Raw genomic sequence first — 25663 nt, 5'->3', positions numbered from 1 at the left:
TTAATTTATTTTCACACATTCACCAAATATGTCGTGGCGTTTGTGCCGCTCATAATAATCGTATATCTAAGTATTTATTAATTCGCAAATACACACACATGCACGCACACAAACATTATACATTGAGAGTTAAATTATTTCCATTTATGTGTGCAACAGTTTCAATTCTAGCAGCTCATGTGTCAGGCAATTAAAAGTTAATTTCACACAAATATCCATTTATTAAATATAAATTTGCAAATTATGCATTTATGGCGCATTGTCAAGTGCAACAACAACAGCAACAAAAAGTAGTAATATATAATGCTTTAAAGTCTTTTAAATGCCGCACAACAACCACAATTATTATGACAATAAAAGCAATCGCCAGGCAGGCTGTCCAATGGACACATAAACAGTTTGAAAACTGTCCACAATGCAAGGTAGCGGTAGCTGCGGAAGGTGGCGGTACAAAAGCACAACCAAAAGTCCAGAATGCGTTTGTTTACATTTGTATTAACCATCAAAATAATTTCATTTTTGAAATGATTTTTTTCTTTATTGTGTTAATTAACAGTCTTGAAAATATTTCGAATATGCTTATTTAAGTAAATATTTATGCGCTCGTGTCACTTCAAATTAACTTAAATTGAATGGTTGATAGTTCAAGTGCATATCAAGAAATTTTGAATTATTTTTTAATTCTTGCTTTTTTGAAAAAAAAAAGTTTTAAAAAAAAATTGGAAGAAAAAAATGCTTAGAATTTTTTTTTTTTAATTTTAGAATGAAAAGAAAATTTTGAATTTTAGAAAAATTAACTTAAATTGAATGGTTTTAGGAAAAAAATATTTTAAATTAAAAAAAATTTACATAAAATGTTTAAGAAAATTTAAAAATATTTTTTTTTTTTATAAACCAATTTTCAAGAAAAATTTCAAATTTTTTTTTTTTAATTTTAGATTTTTTTTTTTTTGAAAAATATATGAGAATTTTTTTTATTCTATATTCTATTAAGAAAAAAATATTTTAAATTAAAAAAAAATGTACATAAAATGTTTAAGAAATTTATAAATGTTTTTTTTTACAAACCAATTTTCAAGTAAAATTTCAAATTTTTTTTTTTAATTTAAGTTTTTTTTTTTTTTGGAAAAATATATGAGAATTTTTTTTATTCTATATTCTATTAAGAAAAAAATATTTTAAATTAAAAAAAATTTACATAAAATGTTTAAGAAAATTTATAAATGTTTTTTTTTTACAAACCAATTTTCAAGAAAAATTTCAAATTTTTTTTTAATTTTAGATTTTTTTTTTTTGAAAAATATATGAGAATTTTTTTTATTCTATATTTCTTTTTATTTTTTTTTATATAATTTTTAAACTATTTTGTAAAGTTTCTTAAATTTTTAAAATTTTATTTCAATTACATTTTTTTTATTATTTCTCAGTTCTTCCTAACCATTATTCAATCATTTGGCATTAAATCACGCCCACCCTTTAGTTTTACTACAAATATTTGCATTCCTCACTTGTTTTTCAATTCAATATTTTTTCCTCAATTTTTTCAAATCAATTTTTTGTTTGGCTTCCTAAATTATCAGAAATCTAAATGGCTCATTTTCATAATGCCCATAAAATGTAAATATTTATTTGTTCATTCATATTTATATGCAAATTTGGATTAAATTAGCAAAATTCGTTAATGGCCAAAGAATTCGCTAAAAGAAACAGGTTTGTCGCAAAATTTTGTATGCTGAGTCAACATTTTATATTTGTTATTGTTTATATGTGATATATGGGTATTGTTTAATTTTTTTTTTTGTCAAAGCCTTTCGCTGATATTTATTAGGTGCTTAGTTAAAAATATTTTAATTTTAGAAAACTTTACAATTAATTTCAAGAAAAATTTAGAAAAAAAAATTTTTTTATGAAAAATTTAAAATATTTTTTTTACAAAAAAATTTTCAAGAAAAATTTCGAAAAATGTAAAAATTTGTTTACAATTTATTTTTAAAAAAATTTAAAATTATTTTTATACAAAAAAATTTTTAGCGAAATATAAAATATTTATTGTGTCAAAGACTTTCGCTGATATTTATTAGGTGCTTAGTTAAAAATATTTTAATTTTAGAAAATTTAACTATTTTTTTAAACCTTTTTTTGAAAAAATTTAAAATATTTTTTTTCACAAAAAAAATTTCAAGAAAAATTTAGAAAAATTAAAAATTTAAAATATTGTTTTTTTTTACAAAAAAAAATTTATGAAAAGTTTTAAAATTTTTTTACAATTTTTTTTTGGAAAAATTTTATATATTTTTTTTTACAATAAAAATTTTAGGCGAAATATAAAATATTTTGTTTGTCAAAGCTTTTCGCTGATATTTATTAGGTTCTTAGTTAAAAACATTTTAATTTTGGAAAAATTTAAATAGAATGTTACAATTTTTTTTGAAAATTTTTAAATATTTTTGTTTTACAAAAAAATTTTTGAGAAAAATTTAAAATATTTTTTTTTACAAAAAAAAAAAATTCAAGAAAAATTAAAAAAATTTTTTTTTTTGAAATTTAAAATATTTATTTTTACAAAACAAATTTCGTGAAAAATTTAAATTTTTTTTTACAATTTTTTTTTTGGAATATTTATTTCAATATTTATTTTGGAATAATTTTATAATGGAAATTGAATAACAATATAATTTTTGGAATATTTATTTCAATTTTTTAATACTATTTTTTAAATAAAATTTTAAAAACTATTTTTAATTTTTCTTTATAAAATTTACATTAACTTCAAGACAATCTCAAATCTGTACATTTATATTTCTTCAAAGGTGTGACCAATTCAGTCATTTGCTATTAATAACGCTTTCGTTACTCCAAATTCTATTCAATATGCTTTTATACATATATACAAACCCCTCTAGCTGTGCAACAATTTCGAAAATATTTTGCAAACCATATTTCCATAGGCGAGCCAGACATTTTCCAACTAACGCTCGCCATTATTAATATCGCCGTTGGCACAGGTGGCAACAATTAATTGAGTGCAACATTGGACGTGACGTAATGCCTTAATGGCTGGCAGACGGTGTGATTTAGTAATAGCTAATGACTTGGCTGACAACTGGATAGAGAGCCAGAGGTATATATGAAAAGGGTTGGGCTTTAGCCGATTTAAATGTGATGAATTGATAACGCTTTGTGATTCAAAATGGAAAAATAAAATTTGAAATACTTTAGGTAACAGTTATTTTTGTTTAAATTATTATTTTTTTCTTATATTTTGGACATTTTTGTTTAAATTATTATTTTTTTCTTATATTTTGGACATTTTTTTTATTTTATTGCATCTTGATTTTGAAAATGTCAGAAAATTTACAGAAGTGTGCTAGTTAGAGGGTTAATGTGTGTTACAAAAATGTTCGTTGCTTTTCGAAAAAGCTCTGTTTATATTAACCCTGCATATACCAAATTTTTTCGAAATATTTTTTAAGTCTATTTCAGTTTTAAGAAATCCTTTGAAAAGGATTTTTCTTTAATTTTCATAATATTTTTTGTAATATTTTTGTAAAATATGCAAAAAAAAAAACATCAGTGTAGTCATGAAAGTGTTAATTTGTACTAGAAGAATTTTCTTAGAAACTGAATTTCTAGAGAAATTAAATTACTTAAAAGTATATTTTATCAGTTAACATATATTCATTTTTGAACATGTCACATTTTGAAAAATTTTCCCCAAATTTTTAACAAAAAGTTCGTTAAGTCGGCAGTTATGATACTAGCTACTAAATTCCAGCCTATTTATCACAAATCATTGCCAAAAGTATTTTATTTTCAATACATATAAGCTCTTTTCAACAATAAGTTAATTTTATGGTTTCAACGCCCTGAAGTATGCAACGTTTTCTGTAAATACCTCATATTTTCAACGAAAGGTGATCAATTATGTTCTAAATGTGTATAATTTCTGCAGTTTTCAGTGCCACTTTTTTATATAAGATTTCCACAAACAATTGTTTGCTCATTTTTTATACCTAACCAGCTATTTCAACATTCACTTGCCATCAATTACACTCGATTGCAGCATAAATCAACGCACTTGTCTCCATTACTCGACACACGTTGATGATTAACTGGCGTGAACCCAATTAAATAACAAATCTCAATCGATACACTGTATACACTATACACAACAAAGTGTCAGTTTAAGTAGCGATTAGCACTAATTAAGCACGTCTGCGTGTGTGTGAAGCCAAGTAACTCTTTGTGATTTTATTGCTGGCAATTTTAGTGGCACAACACTTTAATGCGTATCGAAAGGCAACTGGCCAGCGTGATTGCATAACACTTAAATGCAGCGATTTGATCGCCAACGATATACATGTGAGTTCGGCTTGCATAAAGTGAGCAAACACGCTCGCGCTCTGCGAACATCAGCTTGCATTTGGTTGGGCAGCAGTGCTTAGTTGTTGGTTGGTTGGCTGACTGGCTACCGGCCTTTGTGCCTCACTTGATCACGTTTAGTGGCGTGTAAAAATCATTCGATTGCTCGTTATCGAGTAGACGTAATTTGCAAGCTTGTTAATTGCATATAAAAATACACAACAGCAATAACAACACAGATACACTCATGTGCAATATTTTATAGCATGAAATTTTTTCTGTGATTTTTTTCTAATTCCCTGGCTGTTTAGCGCTCACATGAAAGTAGTATAATCTTTATTTTGCTTTCGCTTTTAAAATCTTTCTCCTATAAGCATTTTTTATGATTTTTTTTTTGTTTTTGTTGTCAAATGTTTTCTTGTTATTTTCATTAATTAAATCACAGCGCGCAATTACTCAAGTCTTGCCACATGCAGTGGTATGGAATGTGTGGCGCAAACGAGTTGTTGCCAAGCGCAGCTGACTTGCCGTGAACGAGAAACAGCTTTGCAGTGCAACTATTGAAAATAACTGTGAAAATAAACCAAAAACGTTGAATATTTAATGCTTGATGTAAGCAATTAACTGCTGTGCTGTGAGTGGCTTACAGTTGGTTACCAGCTGATTTTTATGATTTAAAAAGACAAGCATGAAAATCTTAGGTACTGCAGTTTGCGGATACATGGCTGGGAACAGTTATTTTTAGCAACTAAATAAAATTAAAGTAGTTTAGATAAAATTTTAGTGAAGTGGAACATTTTTAAACGTGAGAACAGTTTGGTATACTGAGTGAGTAGAGTTTTTAATAAGCTTTTGCTACAAAATTCATCTTGTAAACATGAAATAAAGTTATAATTTTAAATTTGCACAAATTCGGGGAAAATTTTGACTGGGAACAGTTTTATAATTTCGTTGGGAACAGTTTAAAAAGTATTTATAATTTATTTTCAATGTAAAACTTTAAAATTTTAATGAATTGGAACATTTTAAAATGTGCGAACAGTTAGTAACACTAAGTGAGAACAGTTTTTATTAAGCTTTAACTACAAATTAATTTTAAAATATAAAATACAGTTATAATTTATATTTTGGACAAATTGGTGTAAAATTTTACCTGGGAACAGTTTTATAAATTTACTGGGAACAAATTATAAAACTATTTTAAACAAATTTTTAAAGCTAAAACTGCCTACAGAATGATATTATGTTGAATTTTGCTAAAAGTTATAAAAATTGAGAGTGAGAACAGTTTTAATTTTTTTGCCAATTCGTGGGTATTTTATCCCACTTTATTTTTCTAAGTTATTTAAACATATACACATGCAGACATACACATTTTCTGCTGATATTCAAATTCATTTATTTAATTTTTCTCATGCCAAAATTTCAAAGTCAGCCACACATGACCTCGCTTGCATGCCTTTTACAAAAAAATTTGCATACCTCAAAAATGTGGCATACACACATAAATTTTAAACAATTTCTTGATTTTATGCAAAAAAAATTAAAAATTTTCGAACGTACGTGATTTGCATTGCCACATGACACGCGTGCAATATCAACAGAGCGCCAGCAATGACAGCTACAAATTTTATAAACACCAAATCGTAAACGACACTGTCACATTGCATCGTGCATTGTGTTGCATTTGTTGTTTTTGCTTTGCAAATTCATTACTGTATGGCCCACAAACCGGCCGACCGGTCGGCTGGTCAGCTGTCTGATTAATTTATTTGACACACAAAGGTTTGCCGGCAAAAAAGACAAAAACAAAGCAACGCTCGCAGCTATTGGAACAGTAGCTAATCAAATAACAACAACAAAAACCAAACAACAAATATTTATTGATTACTTTTGCCGGCGAAAATCCGCAAGCGTCTCGTTGCCGGCGATCAAGATAAGCATGAAAATGCATAAAATCGCTGCCAATGCAATTTTGAGTGCACACATTGTTGTTGTTGTTGTTGCTGTTTCTTGTGCGCTATAAAAGTATTTAAATGAAAATTGCAACAAAAATAACAAAAAAAAATTGAAAAATAAGAAATTGAAGGCATTGCATAAATGGAAGTGTTGTTAATTTAATTAAAAGGCGCTTGTGTTTTGTTATCTCTCATTGTTGTTGTTGTTGTTGTTGTTGCTGTGTTTTGTCGTGTTGTCTGGCTTAGACGTCTTATGTGCTTGTAATGCATTTCCCTATGATTAGGGGCGGTGGAAAAACTGTTATTAATGGGTTTCTCAGATTACTGAGCGTTGATAAATCACTGCTGATCGAAATACTGTATTCGCCTGTGTTGCTGTTGGAAATTAATTACGGTAAAATATGTTTGCAATGCAATTACGAGCGTGTGTACATGCAATTTGATGCTAGCAAGTGCCAATATTTTGCTTTAAAATTGGTTTTTTTTATAGATTTTAACCACAATTTTAACTGAAACGTAGTTTTAGAAATCTCGAAATTACGCGATTCAATTTTTGGGATTTCGGGATTCGAGAATTTATATTTGAAATAAAATTAACTAAAATTTTTTTTTTTGAAAAGTTATTTTACAAATTCCGAAATTTCGGGATTCATTATTCGGGATTCGAAAATTTTTATTTACAATAATAAGGGCCAAAACTTTATTATTTTCAATATTTTTTTTCTTTCGACTTTCACAACAATTTCAACAGAAATGTAGTTTTACAAATCCCGAAATTTCGGGATTCATTTTTCGGGATTTCGGGATTCGAAAATTTTTATTTGAAAAATAATGAGCTAAAATTTCTTTTCAAAAGCTGTTTTCCAAATCACGAAAATTCGGGATTTCGGGATTCGAAAATTTGTATTTAAAATATTTTTATCTATTTTTTTATAAATCTATGAATGTCTTAGCGAAGAAAATTTGAAACTCCGTTTTTTAGCTTTTGGGGGATTGTAAACTTTTGAGTCAATAGTGACTACAATTGAAGTCACTTATTTTAATTTTCCCTTTAATAAAAAAAGTACACTTCACAAGACAGTAGCAGAAGTGAAACGTGAAGTAGTTCGTGTACGTGCCTAAGGCATCGATTCAAGCGCGCTCGAAGCGCCCACTCACACACGCCGGATATTAGAACTTAATGAATAATCGACATAATTTCTACAAGTGAATGGACAGACAAGTGCTTAATTATCACAAATAGTGTGTGGAGAAATGTGGATTTCTTGTGTAGCAGAATACTATTGGTAGTCAAGCGTAATTCCAAAGAAAAGTAAAGACGAACAAAAAGAAAGAAATGGTTGAGTCAACGGAAAAGCGGGAAATTGAAAGTAGTATTGTACGTGACGAATTATGCGACGGAAAATAGTTACGATTATGGAAATTTAGGTATATGGGTAATACAAAAATAGCGCAGTAATGAGGCAGCGCTTCTAAGAAGAAACTTAGTTGCTGGAAAGTATAAGTATTTTACAAAAATAGCATTCACGGAGTTTTTCCCTTCTGTGCCTTTCAAGCATTTACGGTTGTTGAATTTCGTAGAAATTATTATTATCGCAATTGCAGTTATTGCAATCAGTAAGCCAAAAATAACTGTAAAGTGAATAAGTAGCAACGTCGCGTCTAGTGGATTTAACTGCTGATCATTTGTCTGTTCTACTGTTGAGAAAGTTGTTACCAGGAAGATGCTTTTGTATATTTGTGTTACATAAAGTAAAAAGTATAGTGGTGGGCACGAAACTAAGTCAAATGAAAATTTTGCTGAGAAAAAAATATTTTTTGCAATTTTTTAATAACTAATGGAGAGTAAAAATAGATCTACGTATTCAATTATTCCATGTATACTGCAGATATACGTTTTAAATTAATATTTCTTTCATTTTCAATATATTTCTGTAATTCTCACCAGGTTTATATAATCATTTATTACATTTTTATGTAGTAATTTATTAAATTATATTGTTTTATATGACAATGTATATTTTCATAGGTAAAAACCTCGAAAAAGTCGGCAAGTTCTGATTTTACATAGAAATGTTCAAAATTAGAACACAAATAATAAAAATTTTGATCCAAAGAAAGTATTTTTATCCAAAAAACTCCGATGAAACCCCAGAAATGGTCTGCCTCATGCTGATCAACACAACACCAATATGTTTTTACTTAATTCTACTTTTCAACAATTCTTAAAGCTTTGTATAACCTTGATAATATTGACTTTCGGATCTCTGACAAAGACATTCTGATGGAACCTCTTTCTTATCGAATTCAAACAATTCTCAAAGCTCTCTGGAACCTCCAAAATATTGGCTCTCGAATCTCTGAGGTGGTTCCTATTTCTTAACGAATTCAAACAATTCTTAAAGCTTACTGGAAACTCTTTGGTATTGGCTCTCGGATCTCTGAAAAAGATCTTCTGATGGGACTACTTTTTTGTCCAGTTGGTTTGAATTTGTCAATTTATTCATTAGAGGCAACAATAACCGGATTTATAATACTATATTTTAGTCAAACTCGATACCGGGAGGTAAAATAATGAATTTGGCGATGACATAAGCTAGACACTAAGTCATTATACATTGCCCTAACTTTGTCGATTTTTAGTTACAGAAATCCATGATTTAGTTTAGTGTGTATATTTTTATGCCCACCACTGTATGCTTATTATCAGTATATCTCACAGAATATAAATTCATAACTTCTGGCAAGTACTTTTGAATATTGCCGACTTTTTTTGAATGTCCTCGCCAATTCTCTACTGTTCTGCAGAGCGTCGCAGTCCACTTGTGAAAAAAAATATTTGAATGGTCTCTTAAGCGCACATGTAGCTTTGTTTCCCAAGCACCCACATGAATTTCTATAAAAAATATGAAATGCAAGGAAGCATTGTAATACACAAGAGTACCAAACAGACGACTTTTTATACAATGATTGTGGCGAAGCTTATTAAGTATGTAAACACACATAATTTACCGAGCAATTTATGTATGGAAAATAATAAAAAAAAAGAAAATCCGACACACCCATAACTCCGTGGCGGCACTAAAAATAAAATGGCAGCACTCATGGGAACCGCAAGAAATTCGCCAGCAAAAATTTTGCAAATAAAAAAAAAAAAACAAAGAAAAAAATTGCAAAAGAAAAAAGAAAGTTCATTGCAACTCTGCGCTGAGAACACCCAAATGAAATTCGTGACTTTCTTTTGTACTTTTGGCTTCTCTTCTTTTTTTGGTTGGCGCTGATAAACAATGGTTGTTGGAGATAAATCTCTTGCCACACTTTGCGGTGCGGTGGGTGCTGAGTGGCAAGTTTGCCGTTACAAGCTCTACTGTAATCCACTGCTCCCCTCTATATGGCAGACACAATTGTGTTGCACTTTAAGTCGTCGTTTAGTCGCGGGTTTGTCTATATTTCTGTCTGTCTGTGTTGCGGTCGGCCAAGCAATTTGTCTGCGGTCGCTGTAAGAATTCAATTGATTAACTGTAATGATAATTACTCGCGCTCGCACACAATGCGAAAACCCAAAAAAAACTTGTATGAGTATACTATAAAAGTTGTTTGGCAGTGAAAGAGTCGAAAAGTATCCCAACAGCGGACTGTATGGTGAAAGAATTCTTTTATTTTTGGGTTGACAGGCACTTTGCTGGAGGCTGCTGAGCCAAAATTATGTTCAACATTCTTTTATTAGTTGCTTTTTTTTGTTGTTTTTGCGCGCTGACACTTAGTTGGCGCGGGAGTATGGGTCAATGGGTTACACTTTCCACAGAGAAATTTTATTTTTCGCTGATTTGTGTTATTTAATGAAGCAGCTTTGTGCGTTTTTTTATACAATTCTTATCTAAAGAGGGTATCTAGTTGTAACTTATGCTTGGAATGTGAAATCGAGGGATTTTTTTTTGGGCTACATTGAGGGAGTTGCTTAAATATAAATGTGATGTAATAGATTTTTACAAAAAATTTCACTATTATTACATGCATATTTTTATTTTAGACTTATTTTCAATCAAACAATGCCGAAACGTAAAATATTATTAAATTATTGAAATGTTTTATAACAGTTTATTATGAGAAAATATTTTTTTAAATTTTTTTATTGCAAATTTTCAAATTTTTTCTCATTTTTAATTTCTATTTTTTCTATTTTCAAACAAAATAAATTTTTTTAAACATATTTTTTAAATTTAAAATTTTCTAATAGTTCTTAAGCAGCATTTCTGCCAAAAAAATATTTTCTAAATTTTTTTTCTGCGCTTTAATTATACTAAAAATGCATTATAATCCATAAAAAACTGTGAAAATGTAATTCGCAACATTTTAGGTATGTGTCTTCGCTAGAATTACTTACTGCGCTCCCAAATGTAGGCAACAAATTATTACAATTTCAGCTATTGCTAAATTTACGTGGGTTTTGGAAGATTTTTTTAAAGATTTTCAAATATATTTATGGGAAATGAGATTTAAAAGAATGTTGAATGAAAAAAAAAGTATTCAAATCGGAAAATTTTCAAATACGAGTATATAAAGAGTGTTTTTTAGACATGTGGTTTTCTTGAAGAAAAAAAAACACATATAATTTAATGTTTTGACTAAGAATTCATTATAAATATAAGAACTCACCATTATATTTTAAAAATGAGACCGACGTGGCTGACTCGAATACATTTCAATCGAGAGACCCAATTTTCGAACACTTTTTGCAGCAATTAACGTTATTCTGGAGAAAGTCTGTTCATTATGAAATGACAAATTCTAGTGGGTATAATTCAAGTAAAAGCTGCCAAAGAGAAAAAGTATTGATTAATTACAAATCACACTTCTAAAAAACACATACATAAGAGTAAAATTTACTCCAAGTGAGGGGAGTTGTTGCCACTAATATCTAAAATGGACTATAAGAATAATAAAAAGGTGTTTCTTTACTACCGGAATACTACTATATAGTCCATCAAATATCTCCTTTCCAAAATATTTGAAATATTGAACTTTACTCTTTATTCATCCATATTGCCGCCGAAAAACTTTCGTTATTGACGGTCAACAGTACTAAAAGTATTTCAGCATTTAAGCACGTAAAATGGGGAGTTAATTGCATAAGTTTGTCACATAATTACATTTGTCGTATTTCAGTTCAGTGAACTCGGAATGTTAAAAAATGTAATTTTGTACATATACAAAGGAATATGCTGGTATGAGCGAACAATCAGGGGATTATAACAGCAATTACATGTTTTATATATTTTTTATATATTGATATATACAAATATGTCACTTATGTATTAAATACCGGCATTTTCATATAAATACATATATAGATTCATAAACACTATTAAAACATACACATACAAACAGAGCGCAAGAAAGTCGCTTGCAATCAAGCATTTATGAGCGCATATCCATATAATATTTAATGTGATTTGAATGCATACAAAATATCACATTTATGTATAATACTATATGAGTACATACATATGTACATATGTGCAGTTATTTATCTGCGGGTATGCATTGCAGTCACTTGACCAATTTGCCGCTGTTGACCCTAAATGCTGTCAAAGTCATAAAGTCAACATCCGAAATTTTAGCTGCAGCAGTTTATAGCGAGTAAATTCGATAAGTGATGGGAAAATGGGGAGCGAGGCAGGCAATTTAAACGACACAATAAAGCAAGAGCAACAACATGTTTATAAATATACATATATGCAACATATTTAGCGCTGCACTGCTTAAGCACTTATAAATGAACTTCAACACTTGAGTTTTGCATGCAACAGGGTGTCGGGTTAGGGTCACCGGAAGGCATAAAAAATCATTAATTAACGTGTATTATTGGAATGGGGAGTTATTTATTTTATTTATTTTTAATGACAACACAGTGAATATTAAAAGATGTACTTGTATTGGAAATAACTCGAAATAAAATGAGGCATACTCGCTTATGTAGTCAAACAAATTAAATAATGAATATAAAAATTGTTTATTTTTTTTAAATATTCAAAATTATTTTTGTAATTATTTAGTGGAAAATATTTAACATTTTTTGGGAGTTCTATGTATTTAAAAAATGAAATAAAAATTTTAAAAGCAAAAAAAAAATTAAATAAAAATATTAAAAATAATAAATCCGATAGATAATCAGAAATGATAATAATTTTTTATTCCAAATGAATTTTTATTCCGAATGAAACTAAATTCAAAAAAACAAATAATCAGAAAAGATAATTTTTTTTTATTCAAAACAATTAAAACAAAAAACAAATAATCATAAAAGATAACTTTTTCCCATAGATAATGAGAAAAGATATTATAATATTTTTTATTCCAAAAAAATTAAATAAAAATTTTAAAAACAAAAAAAATTAAAATAATAAATCCGATAGATAATCAGAAAAGATGATTTTTTTCCAATGGATAAACAGAAAAGGTAATATTTTTTTATTCCAAATATTAAATAAAAATTTTAAAAGCAAAAAAAATTAAAATAAAAATTTTAAAAATAATAAATCAGAAAATATAATTTTTTCCGATAGATGATCAAAAAAGATAATAATTTTTTATTCCAAAAATTTAAATACAAATTTAAAAAACAAATAATCAGAAAAGATATTTTTTTTTTCGATAGATAATCAGAAAAAAAAATTTTTTTTTTGATAGCCAAAATAATATGTTAGTATTTTAATTTTTAAAAGGCAAACTCTTTTTTGCCATTCTTAAAAATATCTAAAAATCAAAAAGTGGAAATAAATTTCTATATTTTCTTTACTATTTGGATGGCTTTAATAGCCTTTTTGCACAGCCAAATTAATTGTTCAATTAAAATTTTAATTGAGAAACCAGTTTTTGCCCTTCGCATTGCCGGCTACTCGATCAGCTTTTATTCTATTTTGTTTTTGATTTGCATAAGAGGTTGATGAGTTTCAACAGCTAATTACTATTTTCTCAATAACCATAGCCATAATTGTCAGCAGTGACGTCTACCGTTGAGTAGTATTAATGCTGTTTTATCGAAAAATACAGCCAATGTAATTACATATACGTCCTTTGTTGCAGAGTTGCATTTCATTTTCAATTCGATTAAAAATTAAAGTAGAAAAATTAGATTTTTATTTTGTATGGTAAATCTATCTAAATCAGCGCTTTAATCGAACAAAGGCCGTCTAATTGATCAATTAGCTCCTGTGCAATAAGGCTTACAATTTTGAGTTTATTAAATTATTTTCACCGAAATTTGTGACAGCTTAAGCCACTGTGAAAAGTAATCAAACAATCCTTTGCATTACTTTATGGTTGTATAGAAGAACAACCCCTAATTTCAGTCTGAACTTAATTGACAAAAAACGAATTAACTGTAAATAATTGAATGCCACCAATTTATATTCATTACATTTTGATTACATTAAAATACGATTACAAATAAAATGTAATTGTTTAATTAAAGCAGATTTAAATTTTACGATAACAATTAATAGATGAGAAAAATTAGAAATGATTTATGACAACAACAAGATACTATACATACATAAATAGATATTTACATGGAAGTCCGTCTCTAAGGCTATGTATGTATATATTTATACTTGTGTGAGCATTCTCATTTCAATGAGTGCAGTCACAAAGTGCATTAAATCACAAGAAACACATATATACAAATAAATATAGACTCCCCAGGCATTTACACTGCATTACAAAGTTTAATATTTCAAGTGCACTGCAATAATACTCAAAGGTCTCTATATACATACATACATATATGTAAGTATATACATATATATTTATCAGATTATAGTGCATTGCATTTACTATGCACCAGGCAGTCAAGTGAAGCCCTGCACCCTGGAGGTGTGTCAAGATTTATGACCATAGTGTGGCCAAGTGAAAGGTCTGCAGGCGGAATGCCACATATCTATCTACAAACATACACATGTACAGTTATATTAATATAAGCATATATTGTAGTGTTAATAACAACACAAACCAACAACAACAACAAAGTGTAAATAACAATATTAATAATAGCCAATAAAACAACAATACACCGTACTCGCTAACAAAGTAACAAAATCAACAACAACAACAACGAATGGTGTTAAATGTGTTGCTACAACAACAACAGCAAATACTGCTGCTTACATTTTATGCAGCGCTTCCACCTCAGCTACTGCCTCTACTGTCCCTACTGCTGCTGCTATTCCCGTTGTTGTTGCTGCCACCGCTACCACTGTTGCACTGTTGCAATTGTTGCATTGCCCGCTGCTGCTGCAAACTCGCATTTAATTGAGCTCCATTGAACTGTGACCCTCATCGTTGATTCGTGGTTATGACCAAACGCTGCCAGTACAACTAAACAGCCAGCTGCATGCTTTACTATTACTACAATAACCACACACACACACAAACGTGGTTGACTGTGCACCAAAATTTATAATGCCGTTATCCGTTGTGGAAAATCTCGTGCATTTTGCAATCGCTGCCGCATCGCTCGTGTGGCACATGCAACATCATTGCCGCTTTGTTGTTATTTTCATTATTTATTGTTATTTTTGTTGTTGTAATTTTATTGTTGGTATATCCCACACATAAGTTTCTCAGGCGTAATGTATCGGGCAGGCGACGATGCAAGCAACTTTCTGTGTGTATGTATGTATGTATGTATGCATATGAGTGAGTGTGAGAAAGTATTTGTGTTTGCTTCGAATTTAACTGCTTTTATAATTTATGTTGATTATTTTCGGTTAATATTTCTGTGCTGCCACTGATATGTCTTTTCCAATAACTGGCATCCACTTTTTAGGGGGCCATAAGTGCAACAAGCCCATTCGTTCAGTTATATTTAACCGATTGACTGCTTTTCTAGGCAGTGCAGCCGGTTTGGAGAGATTTTCTGTGCATTAGACAAATATTGTATAATTTAATAAGTGATGAATGGAAAATGTTGGAATTTTGACCTTCTAGTCGATTAAATTGCCTCGCATTCAGAGCTTTGTTTTAATTACTATCTCTCTGTAGTTAAGTTCTCAAGGTTGAGAATGGACATTATAGTATACTTTCTTCTCTATATTGAAGGGAATTCTCGAAAGATTCCGTAGAAAAAATCTACTTTTAAATATCCATCAAATACAGAGATTGTATAAAATAGGGACCTAAGTCTCAAAAACACTTCAGGAATTGATTTTTGAAAATTTTTTAGAGAACAGTAGCAGCTCAATTAGCGAATATAACTTGTCGGTAAAGAGTAACAAATATTCAGAAGTCTCCGAAGAGCTGTTGAGCCTTGAGCCTTCTTCTACCTAATATGTCATATTGAGCTGGTCCATTAAATATGCCATTGTATTGTGATATATTGATCAAAATTTATCGAAATCGATAGATTCCCTATTTTCTCATAATTTATCCATCCGGAAAAGTGTAACTAACTGTGTTAGACTATCGGTGCGCCCAAATTATTTCGAAGAATATTTTCCCAATGCAGCACATATTGAAAATTTCACTGTTAGAATTTTCCTCGGTTGAATTTCCTCATCATAAACATAGAAAAAATAGCTTCTTTCCTTGGTAATATTTAACCCTCAATCGTGTTTAACAGAGTTGAAATATAAGTCTTTTTTGACATACCAAATTAAGGCAATTATAAATGAGCACCCAGTAAAACCCAAGGTTGCATTTGGTTCAACATTTCCTTGGAATGTGCCACAATTAGTTACAATTGTCTTTAGCTTAAGAGCTTGCATACATACTTGGACTATTTACATGTATATAGTTATTGTTGTTGTAACTTTTAATTTAAGACGCTGTAACTGTAAAGTTATTTTTAGCTGCTAATTTAGAGTTCATTAACAGAAATAACTTTTTTTCAGGGCGATCTTTACCCAGATGTGTAATTACATACAGTATTCACCACTTAATATGTAATGGAATTGGCGTAGGAACCGTTTATCCGATTAAAGCCGGAATCATCACTTAATTTACCATTAATTAATTTAAAATCAATTTTTTTTCAAAAACCTGATAGGGAATTCGAATTTGTTATAAATTTTATTAAAGAATTTTTTTCTTTTTTGAATAAAAGTTTTTGACTTTTTTATAGAAAAAAATATATATATTTTTCACCACAAAGTGTTTGCTTCAGTCCCTAAAATGCGCTTTCATATAATAAGACAATTCATTGATATTTGAGTCGCTTTAATTTGAACGTCAGTTATCTGCCCTGAAAAAGTGGGACCTTCTCATTTCTCGAAATTCCTTTGGCAAACAAACAAACACATAAGCAATGCAATTTAAAACCATCATAATACTGTCAATACGATTATTGCAGTGCGGCAAATAAGCAAGTAACACGCAAAGTTTCACACTCTGCGCAAAATAAAAGGTACGCTGGAAAAAATACGGATTTTTTTTCCAAAAAAAATTATTAATATATTTTCTAAGAGCTCTAAATACATATAAGTCATGAAAGATCTACTGAAAATCATCGATGAGCATCTAAATTATTGATCAAGATCTACTTTAGATGCTATAACTTCGAAGTTATGTTCAAGTAGATAGTAAAATGTCGATACAAAAAATTCAAAATGAAGAAGTACAGGGTGTTAGAATAAGATTCATAATACTTTCTCCAGACTTTAATAATAGTATTTTCATTATTTAGATATTTCTTACTAAATTATTTTTAAAAATGTCCTCAGTGTAACTTTTACTACCCAACTGTCTGGCTATCTATTGGCGCCTTAGTCCTTAAACAAACAAATTAATGACGCTCAGTCAGCAATGTTTACTACGAAATTTTACTCCTTTGTTGATACCGCCTGCCTTTGCGCCACCATCCTAGTCACCTTAAACACACTTACAGTATATACACACACCTATTTCCGCATTAGACATAATTGAGTTTGCTCACTCAAACGCACCGAAGTATACGTGCTTGTACGGGTACTTGCCCGAACCCTGTAGTGAGAGGTAGTCGATTTGATTTTGGAAAGTACTGCTTACTTTTTTAAAGGATTGGTAGATTGAGGTTAGGTTCGTTTGGTAAAAAATGTAGGCATAGCCTCCTATTTTTTGTGGACCAACTGGACAGTTGATGAACCGTAGGAAGATTTCTCTCAAAAAGTAACATACTATAAAGGGGCACCTAATGAAGGCAGAACAGCAATTAAATACAAATAATTGTAAAAGTCTTCGTGGTAAATATTCCTGTCAGGACCTGCTCTCATTTTAGAATATTCTGTCGAAGAAATTTGATAATTTTTACCTGCAATAAATTTGAAAAGACCTGTAATAAAAATTGTTCGAAAAACCTTTAGGGTTTCTTTAAGATAGATGACTAAATTTTGTGGTTGAGTATGTCGTGGTCGATATATTCGTGATTATTGAAGTTAAAACCACAAAGGTTACATTTTTAATCTTCACCAGTCCATCAAAAATTCAATAAGAAGCTTTCTTGACTAAAAAAATGTATAGCCCAAGACTGGTCCGTTTTACACTAGTTTCAAATCAATACACATTATCTAACTGGGCAAATTTACACTCGTCACTTCAGTGCCGGACAGTTTTCATTCAAAAATACCAACCAGTCAACACTTGGGTCGGTCATTGTATGAATATTTGGTTGACTCTCTTGTGGCGCAAACAACTCGAACAGGACATTCAATTTGTCGCGTTGCTATGTCATGTGGCAATGTTTTGTTGGTTGATTGTGACTATTGTTGTTGTAAGGACGCATGTTGCATGTTGGACAAGCATTTTGTAAATTTCAGCGATGAGTGTGTGTTGTGTGCGTGTGAGGTTCGCATGCCAGCGCATTTGAGCTTGTTCTGAGCGATACCGGACATGAAAACCAGCTGATAAACAATGGCGCCGGCGTCTAATGAACACATTAAAACGCTTGGAAGTACTCGCAAGGTTGGCGCTGGTGTGATATGCGAAAGTTTTTATTGTTGTTGTTTGGATTTTAATTTTATGTGATAGGCATTTCGTTGGTTGTGTGCTCAACTTCCGGCATTTAAAAGCGATTTTGTTGAACATGTGTTGAAATGTGGGTGGGTATGTGGATATATGATATATGTATATTTATGTATAAGTATGTATACATAATAGTGTGTTTGTCCTGGTTTAAGGTGGCTGCTGATTACGTTATAGTCAACTCTATGTGCCACAAAGTTGCGCCCAACTGACATTGCCGAGTATTTTATAAACAGTTTCTACATAAATACTTTAGCTATTGTGAGTTTGCTAGTAAGTCTAAATGTCTATATATAGTTGTATATTCACTTTTATATAGCATCTATGTAAGTTACTTTATTAATGAAGTTCATTAAGCTCTTCGCCACTTTAACAAATGGCTTGCTATCGTATGACATATCATAGTTACAGACATATATATATGTATGTACATTTTTATATGAAAGTATCTATGTGTGTATAATAGAAGTATAAACATCAGTTCATATTTGTATAGCACAGGTGGTCGCCATTCATATTGTTATGCTATACATTGTTTTGCCTCCAAATGAGCATATATATATGTATATACGTATCTAAGATTGTATGTATTATATGTATGTAGGTATATATGTATTAGTTTATGTCATAACACTTTCCTGGGGATTTGTCTGACATTGTCACAACTAATGATCAATGACTATGGCCATTGATTGACCCACGTAGACAAGCCAACAATGGCAGTATTCCCAACCGTATGACACCTGTGAGACAAAAGAAATTCTATACGCACACACACTTATGTATGTATATATGTATATCTCTAACATGAGTTGTAATGAATGGCGAGAGTGTTCATACTATAACCGACTATAAAAATAGCTGCATTAGCACTTTATGCTATTGCTTGTGGCACCATAAATAGTAGATGACCATAAACTTGCCAGATATTTTCATATATATACTTGATATCTGTACATATATACAGCTATTAATAGATTTATTAGTTTATTAACCTAAAAAAACCGTTCTCCAATACTGTCAAACTTACAATACAACTTACTCGCAAGTATTCATATGTAACGGAAATTACAATAGTTTTTGTACTCCATATGACTTCAGCCTTTCAGCTGATCCTTTTGTGTTACTATTTGCCTCAACTTAAATGTAATTTGTCGCTAGCAACTAGTAAAGGCTTTGTATCTCACTACAATGCGTCACTCATACTATCTCTCTTTTTACACACTTCAGTATTCATAGTAACATGACAACTATGAAAAAGAGTAAGGAGAAGAAGCAGCAGCGCTACAATGCAACTCTGTGCACAATTTGCAGAGTTTTCGTGCCGAAAGTGTGGAGTAAAGTGCTTTTGTGGCATTTGCACAGATAATAATCTCTGAAATTGCACAATGTATCTTTAGCAAGTGTAGTATGCTGTAGAGTTGTGAGAAATTTTAGCAACTGTTTGGTAGAATTAACAAAGGAACTACATACCACTGCTTGAAAGAAGTTATTTTGAGGATATTCTATGTATGTAATCTTTATAATATCCTCAACTGACTGCTATCATATATTGTGGGTGGTAAAAAGTTTGAGGTAATAATCCCCAAATCTTCCATCCTTGTTTAAAAAGGTATGTAGAACGATCTCATATACAATTTAAATAAATTTTATGAAAAAAGTCATTTCAAAACTCATTGCTATCGAGATACTGAGTTAGAATACATTTAAATCTTGAGTTTACGAAAGATGTCGCTGTTGGAAAAGCTCATGTGAGGAGCAACCCTGTTTGTATTAGGTGTTCTTAAAAAACTTTCCTAATCCTAGGCTAAGGTTCCGAATCTAATTGGTAAAGAAAGCTTGAATTCATAAACTCCAGATTTCGAAAAGAACCTATTGTAACAAGGTAAAGATCTTCAGTAAAGCTCTTGATATTCGGATGATCTAAGAAAGATTATTTTTAAATTAAGATTTATTATGGAATACCTTCCAGCCAAGGTATCCAACTTTAAATAAAAACTAAGTAAGACTTCCAAGGTCACAAGATAAGTAGAAGTCCGCTGTTTACGATCCTTCAGTTGAATTAAGCTATCAGACATGCATTTTAAGTCCGAATTCAAGGAAAATTAGTAATATGTTTCCTATGTGGTCTTCATGTATATCCTAGTATAACATATTTAAGCGATCTAGTATCCAGACAGTATTTTATTAACAGTTTTCTCTAAAGAGAAAACAACTTCTGTTGTTCTTAAACTCGAATTTAAACTTTTGTGTTCATAGAGAAGTATTAAGTATGTCCATCTGAGCTTAGAAAACTTTAAGATCAATATTAAACTGAGCTCAGATGAATTTTCCACAGCACAGATGAATTTTTTCCCAAATTAAGGTTGTATTTCCATAAACACCACTGAAAAGGCGTGTTTGACGAGAGTTAGCGTACAAATGAAAGGAGTTTTAGTATGAGGAAGCCTATATTAGGTGGATTTTGCAACAAAAAATCTCTTCTTTGAAGAAGTTTAAAATATTTAAGACGTCTTCCATCTGAAAATGGATTTTATGAGTGCACTTTTTATGGGAGAAATGCATTTGATAGAACTTAGGTTCTAACCAGAAGTATAGCGCGTCTTTAGGAGTTAATTAGATATTAAAATTCTTAGTGGGTGGTGAAGGATTCTTTAAGTGTCTCTAAATTAAATTGTAGGAAGCTTTAATTGAATATCGCTGTGATTTAAAGCAACACTTTCAGCATTATTTTTGGGGAAATAGTGGTCTCTAATGGAACTGGATATACTAATAGAGTATACTATGTTAATTGTTTTAATGTATCGATTACTTTTTTAATGACGTAGAAGGAAATAAATTAAATGAAAGTGATAAAAATCCATGTATATTAATGAAACCGTAGCATTACTATGGTTGTCGTTAAGTGACCATAAGACAACTGGAACTGATATGGGGGTATGTATGAAACTTGGGGGAGCCTTATATATAATATTTCAGTATATACATATACATACACTGATTTATATTCAATAGCATTTAACACATCCTTCTCCTGTATGTCAGTATTAACGAATTTCCTCTATCTTCTTCCCTTTACAGCTTTCAACAATCAAGCAATCAATCAAAAGCATAGCATACAAGCAACCAACAACAACTATAAAGTGAATTAAATTGAATTTGTCCTATCAACTTCCGCTCAACAATAATCAGCATTACTTGAATATATCTTCACACACACAGCGAAAGGACACGCCACGATGTTAACAAGCTGCAGACAAAGACAACAACTACAACCGAAACATAAAATGCAACACTTCAACACACTACTACTGGCCGCCACAATACTCTTAGTGCATGTGATTGCACCGACCAACGCCTCAGTGCATCCGGTGCTCACCTATACAAACGCTTCCACACAGCTCGGCCAGCTGGTCACCTCCAGCACGCTGGTCTGGGAAACATACGACCCCAAGGACCCGAAGCAATTGCAGTATGCGGTCGAGGGTGGCAAATATGTTACCGAGGACGAACACTATCCGATCTATGTGTGTCGCGTGACCATCGAGGGCATCACCACCAGCGGTCACACGGAGAAGATACAGCAATCGCATGTGTGCGTCGCAGCGCATTACAAGCACGGCAAGTACGAACAGTTCGATGTGCTGGTGAATAAGGGAAATCTGGGCAAGATTATTTGGAAGCATTGGCGCAAATTCAATGCTGGCATTCCCATCGGCGCCATACGTATCGGTGAGGATGACTACATTGGACGGCATAAGGCGCCGGCCAGTGGCGAGCAAGGCACTGAGCATTGGGGTGCCGACTACAATTTGGGTCGTTTGGACCCGTTGGGTTTGGGTAAAATCAAGGTGATTGAGAATGGTAATGACAAGGACTATGAAGAGGGTGAGGTATTGGTCGAGACTGAGCCGTTCCGTTATGAGCTGAAGGACATCAAATTGAGTAACATACGTTTGGAAATGCGCGAGAATATTACCGATTTAGGTAAGTGGTGAAGATGGAAGAATGTGGAGTGGAAAAAAACTTATACCTTCTTCTCTTAAGATCAAAGCAAACTTAAAATTGTAAACCCAATATCAAGTTATAATCCTCCGCTTTTATCAAATACCCCTTTGGGGCCCGAATTCATTATAGCAGAGGTTTTCGTTTTAAAAACACTTCTGAAACTTATTTTTTCGGGTTCCTTACAAATCAGTATTCAGAAGAAGTCTTGATTTAATCGAGTCCATTTAAAATCCGTATCTTCGCGAACTTCTATGTTCCGGAGATTGTGGATCACCAGAGCTCGAAATCTCCTGAAACAAGTGTGTCCAAGACACATGCTGTTTCAAAACCCGGACGAATTTTCTTGTTGTTAATTGTTATATTCCCGAATTCTCCGAATACTGAGGATCCCAACTAACTGTATTGGGAATGAATTCATTAGGATAGGAATTGTTTAAAAATGAAAAATCTGAAATTCTGGTTATTAATTTGATTTCTTACTCCCTTCCAAATTCAGCCTCCAGCGTGTTGGCCAACCGTGGCGATATGTACATACTCGTGGAGTCCGTGATGACCTACGAATTCGACTATATACAGTACTGGGGTTCACATGAGGGTGTGGCACGAGGTCTGCCCACGAAAGTCTATGAGAAGGATGCTAAAGTGCCCGTAGAAGTTAAATGGGGTCTGAAATATGTGGAGAAACGTTCTGAAACCAAATCGGTGCATACAAAACTCTGGCCCGGTACCGCATTGAATGTAACGCTCAAGGGTAACTATGTGACGCTTGAAGCGCCCTACACCGCCAAGCTCTACGCCTTCTATTATGGCATTGAAGACAGCGTGTCACGCAAGATCTCTGCGGATGTGAGTAGTTGAAGCTTGCTTTACAAAATTTTTTAACTAATTGACTTTACTTTTAGGTGCGCAAGAACTACTTGAAGGACGTCAAACTCGAATTCAGTCCCGTCTACTGGATTGAGAACGGCACCTTTGTGCCCACCACGACCACCACTTCAACAACATCCACTTCCACAACCACAAATCCCACAACCACCAGTCACGAGCCCGTGCCTATGCACGAACCGCCTGTGGTACAAGTGAAGAACATCGGCGAAACGCACTCAGGTCCTGATTCGTTGGAGAAAACGCTGCACGATTCACCCATGAACAATGAAATACCCAGTGAGGTGCCCGAGAATTTAGCTGCCGAGCAGCAGAAACCCACATTGGCTGGCATAGCGGTGACAGTGGATAACAGTGCGCCACAATTGCAACAACAAATGTATGCGCTGATCACAGCGCTGTGTGCGGTGACGCTGTGCGGTCTGCAGGCGCTGCGTGGCATTTAGAGAGTGTCGGCTGAAGTGGCTGGAGCATTGGCTGGCGGTGTGTAGGCAGCTGAGGGATGTTGGAGTATAATGGAGCTTTATGGGCGTGGCGTTTTAGGCTTAAGTGATTTAAATTAGCATATTGCATATGAGTTGCAAGCTCAAGTTTTAGTTTCGCTTACTCCACCTATCTCACTCTCTTTCAATCTCTCAAACACTCTTTCTCTCTCTCCTGATAAGTTCTCAATTATGCTTAATAAGCTTTTATTGTAATTTTAAACTCACTTTTTATTGCTTTTCCCACCTTGTTTTTGTTGTTTTAGCTTTGTATATGTATGTATTTGGTGTGCAAAGCTAGTTACTTGAAGCATCAAAAAAAAAATCAAAAGTTTTGAATGTAATGCGAAACAATAAGAATAATGCAAAGCGGAGGAAATACAATAAAATATGAAATTTACAAAAAGAGGAAGAAGAAGAAGAATCTATGATAGCAAGCAAGATAATAAATGATAAGTAAAAGGAATATTGAAAGCGTATCTCACAATAAATTGTGAGAGCGAAAATTTACAAAAACAAAAAAATAATAATTTTTGAAAATATGAAAATAAAATAGGTAAACACAATGCGTTGGGCATAAATTGAATTAAGCATAGATTTTAGCGTTTAGTGTTTAGTTGTTGTTGTACCTGTTTTAACCGTCTGCAAATTGTGTAAGCGCCAGTGCAGCAAAATGTGCAAGTAACTGTAAATGTGAGCAAATAGTAGGGAAAAGGGAAAAGTGGAAAGAAAAATGGAAGAAAAATAGAAATTAAAAGTAAAAGAAAAGCGAAAATAGAGGTAAAGAGAAAACAGAAAGTAAAAGAAAAGCAAAATCAGAAAAAAATGAAGCGAAGAGCAGCAAGTAAATGAAATGAGAATTACAAAAACAAATGAGCCAGTATATAATGTAATAGAAATACCAAAAACAATAAAAGAAAAACAAAAACAAAATAGAGAAAAACAATAATTTAAATGTGCGCATAAAGCAGATTTGAGAATTTTCATTATTCGAAGACGGTTTGGATAGGCTAAAAAATGAGTAAATAAATAAATAAATAACGGTAATAAATACATATATATATATATATATATATAGGGAAAATGAGCAGCGTATGCATCAGCAAGTGGATATAGTGTTTGTATTTATTTACGAAATTAGCGCTAAGTTATATTACTGTATTATTACTGTACATTATACACACACACACTTACATATATACATATACTATATACATAGTAGTAATAAAGTGAAGCAAGTGAAACAATTTGAAAATTATTGAATTGAAATATTAAAAAAAATAATAAAAAATAAAAAAAATAAAAATTTTCCTTTGAAATATATTTAATTGCTGCGAAAAAGTTATTTTTTTGAAGCGCTGAATTTGCTAAATTTGCTTTATGTGTATGTATATATTTCATTTACTGCAATAAAAAAATATTTTTTTTTTGCGCAAAAACAATTGAAGAAGCTATATTTGCTTTATATATATGTAAATGTATATGGTAATTGTTTTTTTTTAATATTTTAAATTAAATTGTACAACAACATTCCTTGAATTTATGAAATTTATACAAATAAACCAGTAATTTTATTGCAACATTGAATTGCCACAAATAGTTATTTTATTTGAAATTGTTTAGTAATGAAATGAAGAAATAAAATATAAATATTAAAAATAAAATAAAAATAAAAAATAATGATTTTCAGCTGAAATAAAAAAATAAATAAAATGTAAGCAAATATGTAAATGGCAAACACTGTTTTTGAATAGTCCGGTTGCTGCCACACATTTTTTAGACAGACTCAAAAATTCTAAAAATTATACAAATTTCGCTCGGTATACATTAAAAAATATTATTTCAAACCAAATATTTGGAACCATTAAAAATCTATAATATTCAATAGAGGAATAGAAAATAGAAAGGCATTCTAATTTTTTTCTAAGTAAAATGAGTCTGAATAAATAAAAACTATTTAAAAATCAAAATTTT

At 31.2% G+C, this 25663-nt stretch overlaps 1 protein-coding gene across 3 annotated transcripts in view; it reads left to right on the top strand.

Annotated features, from left to right (window-relative positions):
• LOC105210268 (protein unzipped) overlaps window positions 1–24423 on the top strand; it is a 92862-nt gene extending 68439 nt beyond the window's left edge. For all 3 annotated transcript variants that reach the window (XM_054234850.1, XM_011181089.3, XM_011181090.3), the window contains 3 exons: window positions 21396–22301; window positions 22819–23168; window positions 23225–24423. In XM_054234850.1, coding sequence (XP_054090825.1) covers window positions 21554–22301; window positions 22819–23168; window positions 23225–23653 — 1527 coding nt within the window. In that variant the 5' untranslated portion in view covers window positions 21396–21553 and the 3' untranslated portion in view covers window positions 23654–24423. The remainder of the gene's footprint in view (window positions 1–21395; window positions 22302–22818; window positions 23169–23224) is intronic.
• Window positions 24424–25663: the final 1240 nt, after the last annotated feature.

This window comes from Zeugodacus cucurbitae, chromosome 6 (genome assembly GCF_028554725.1).
Source record: "Zeugodacus cucurbitae isolate PBARC_wt_2022May chromosome 6, idZeuCucr1.2, whole genome shotgun sequence".
In the NCBI taxonomy this organism is placed as follows: Eukaryota; Metazoa; Arthropoda; class Insecta; order Diptera; family Tephritidae; genus Zeugodacus; species Zeugodacus cucurbitae.
The sequence above is the reverse complement of the archived record's forward strand: the minus strand, read 5'-3'. Positions and strand labels throughout refer to the sequence as shown.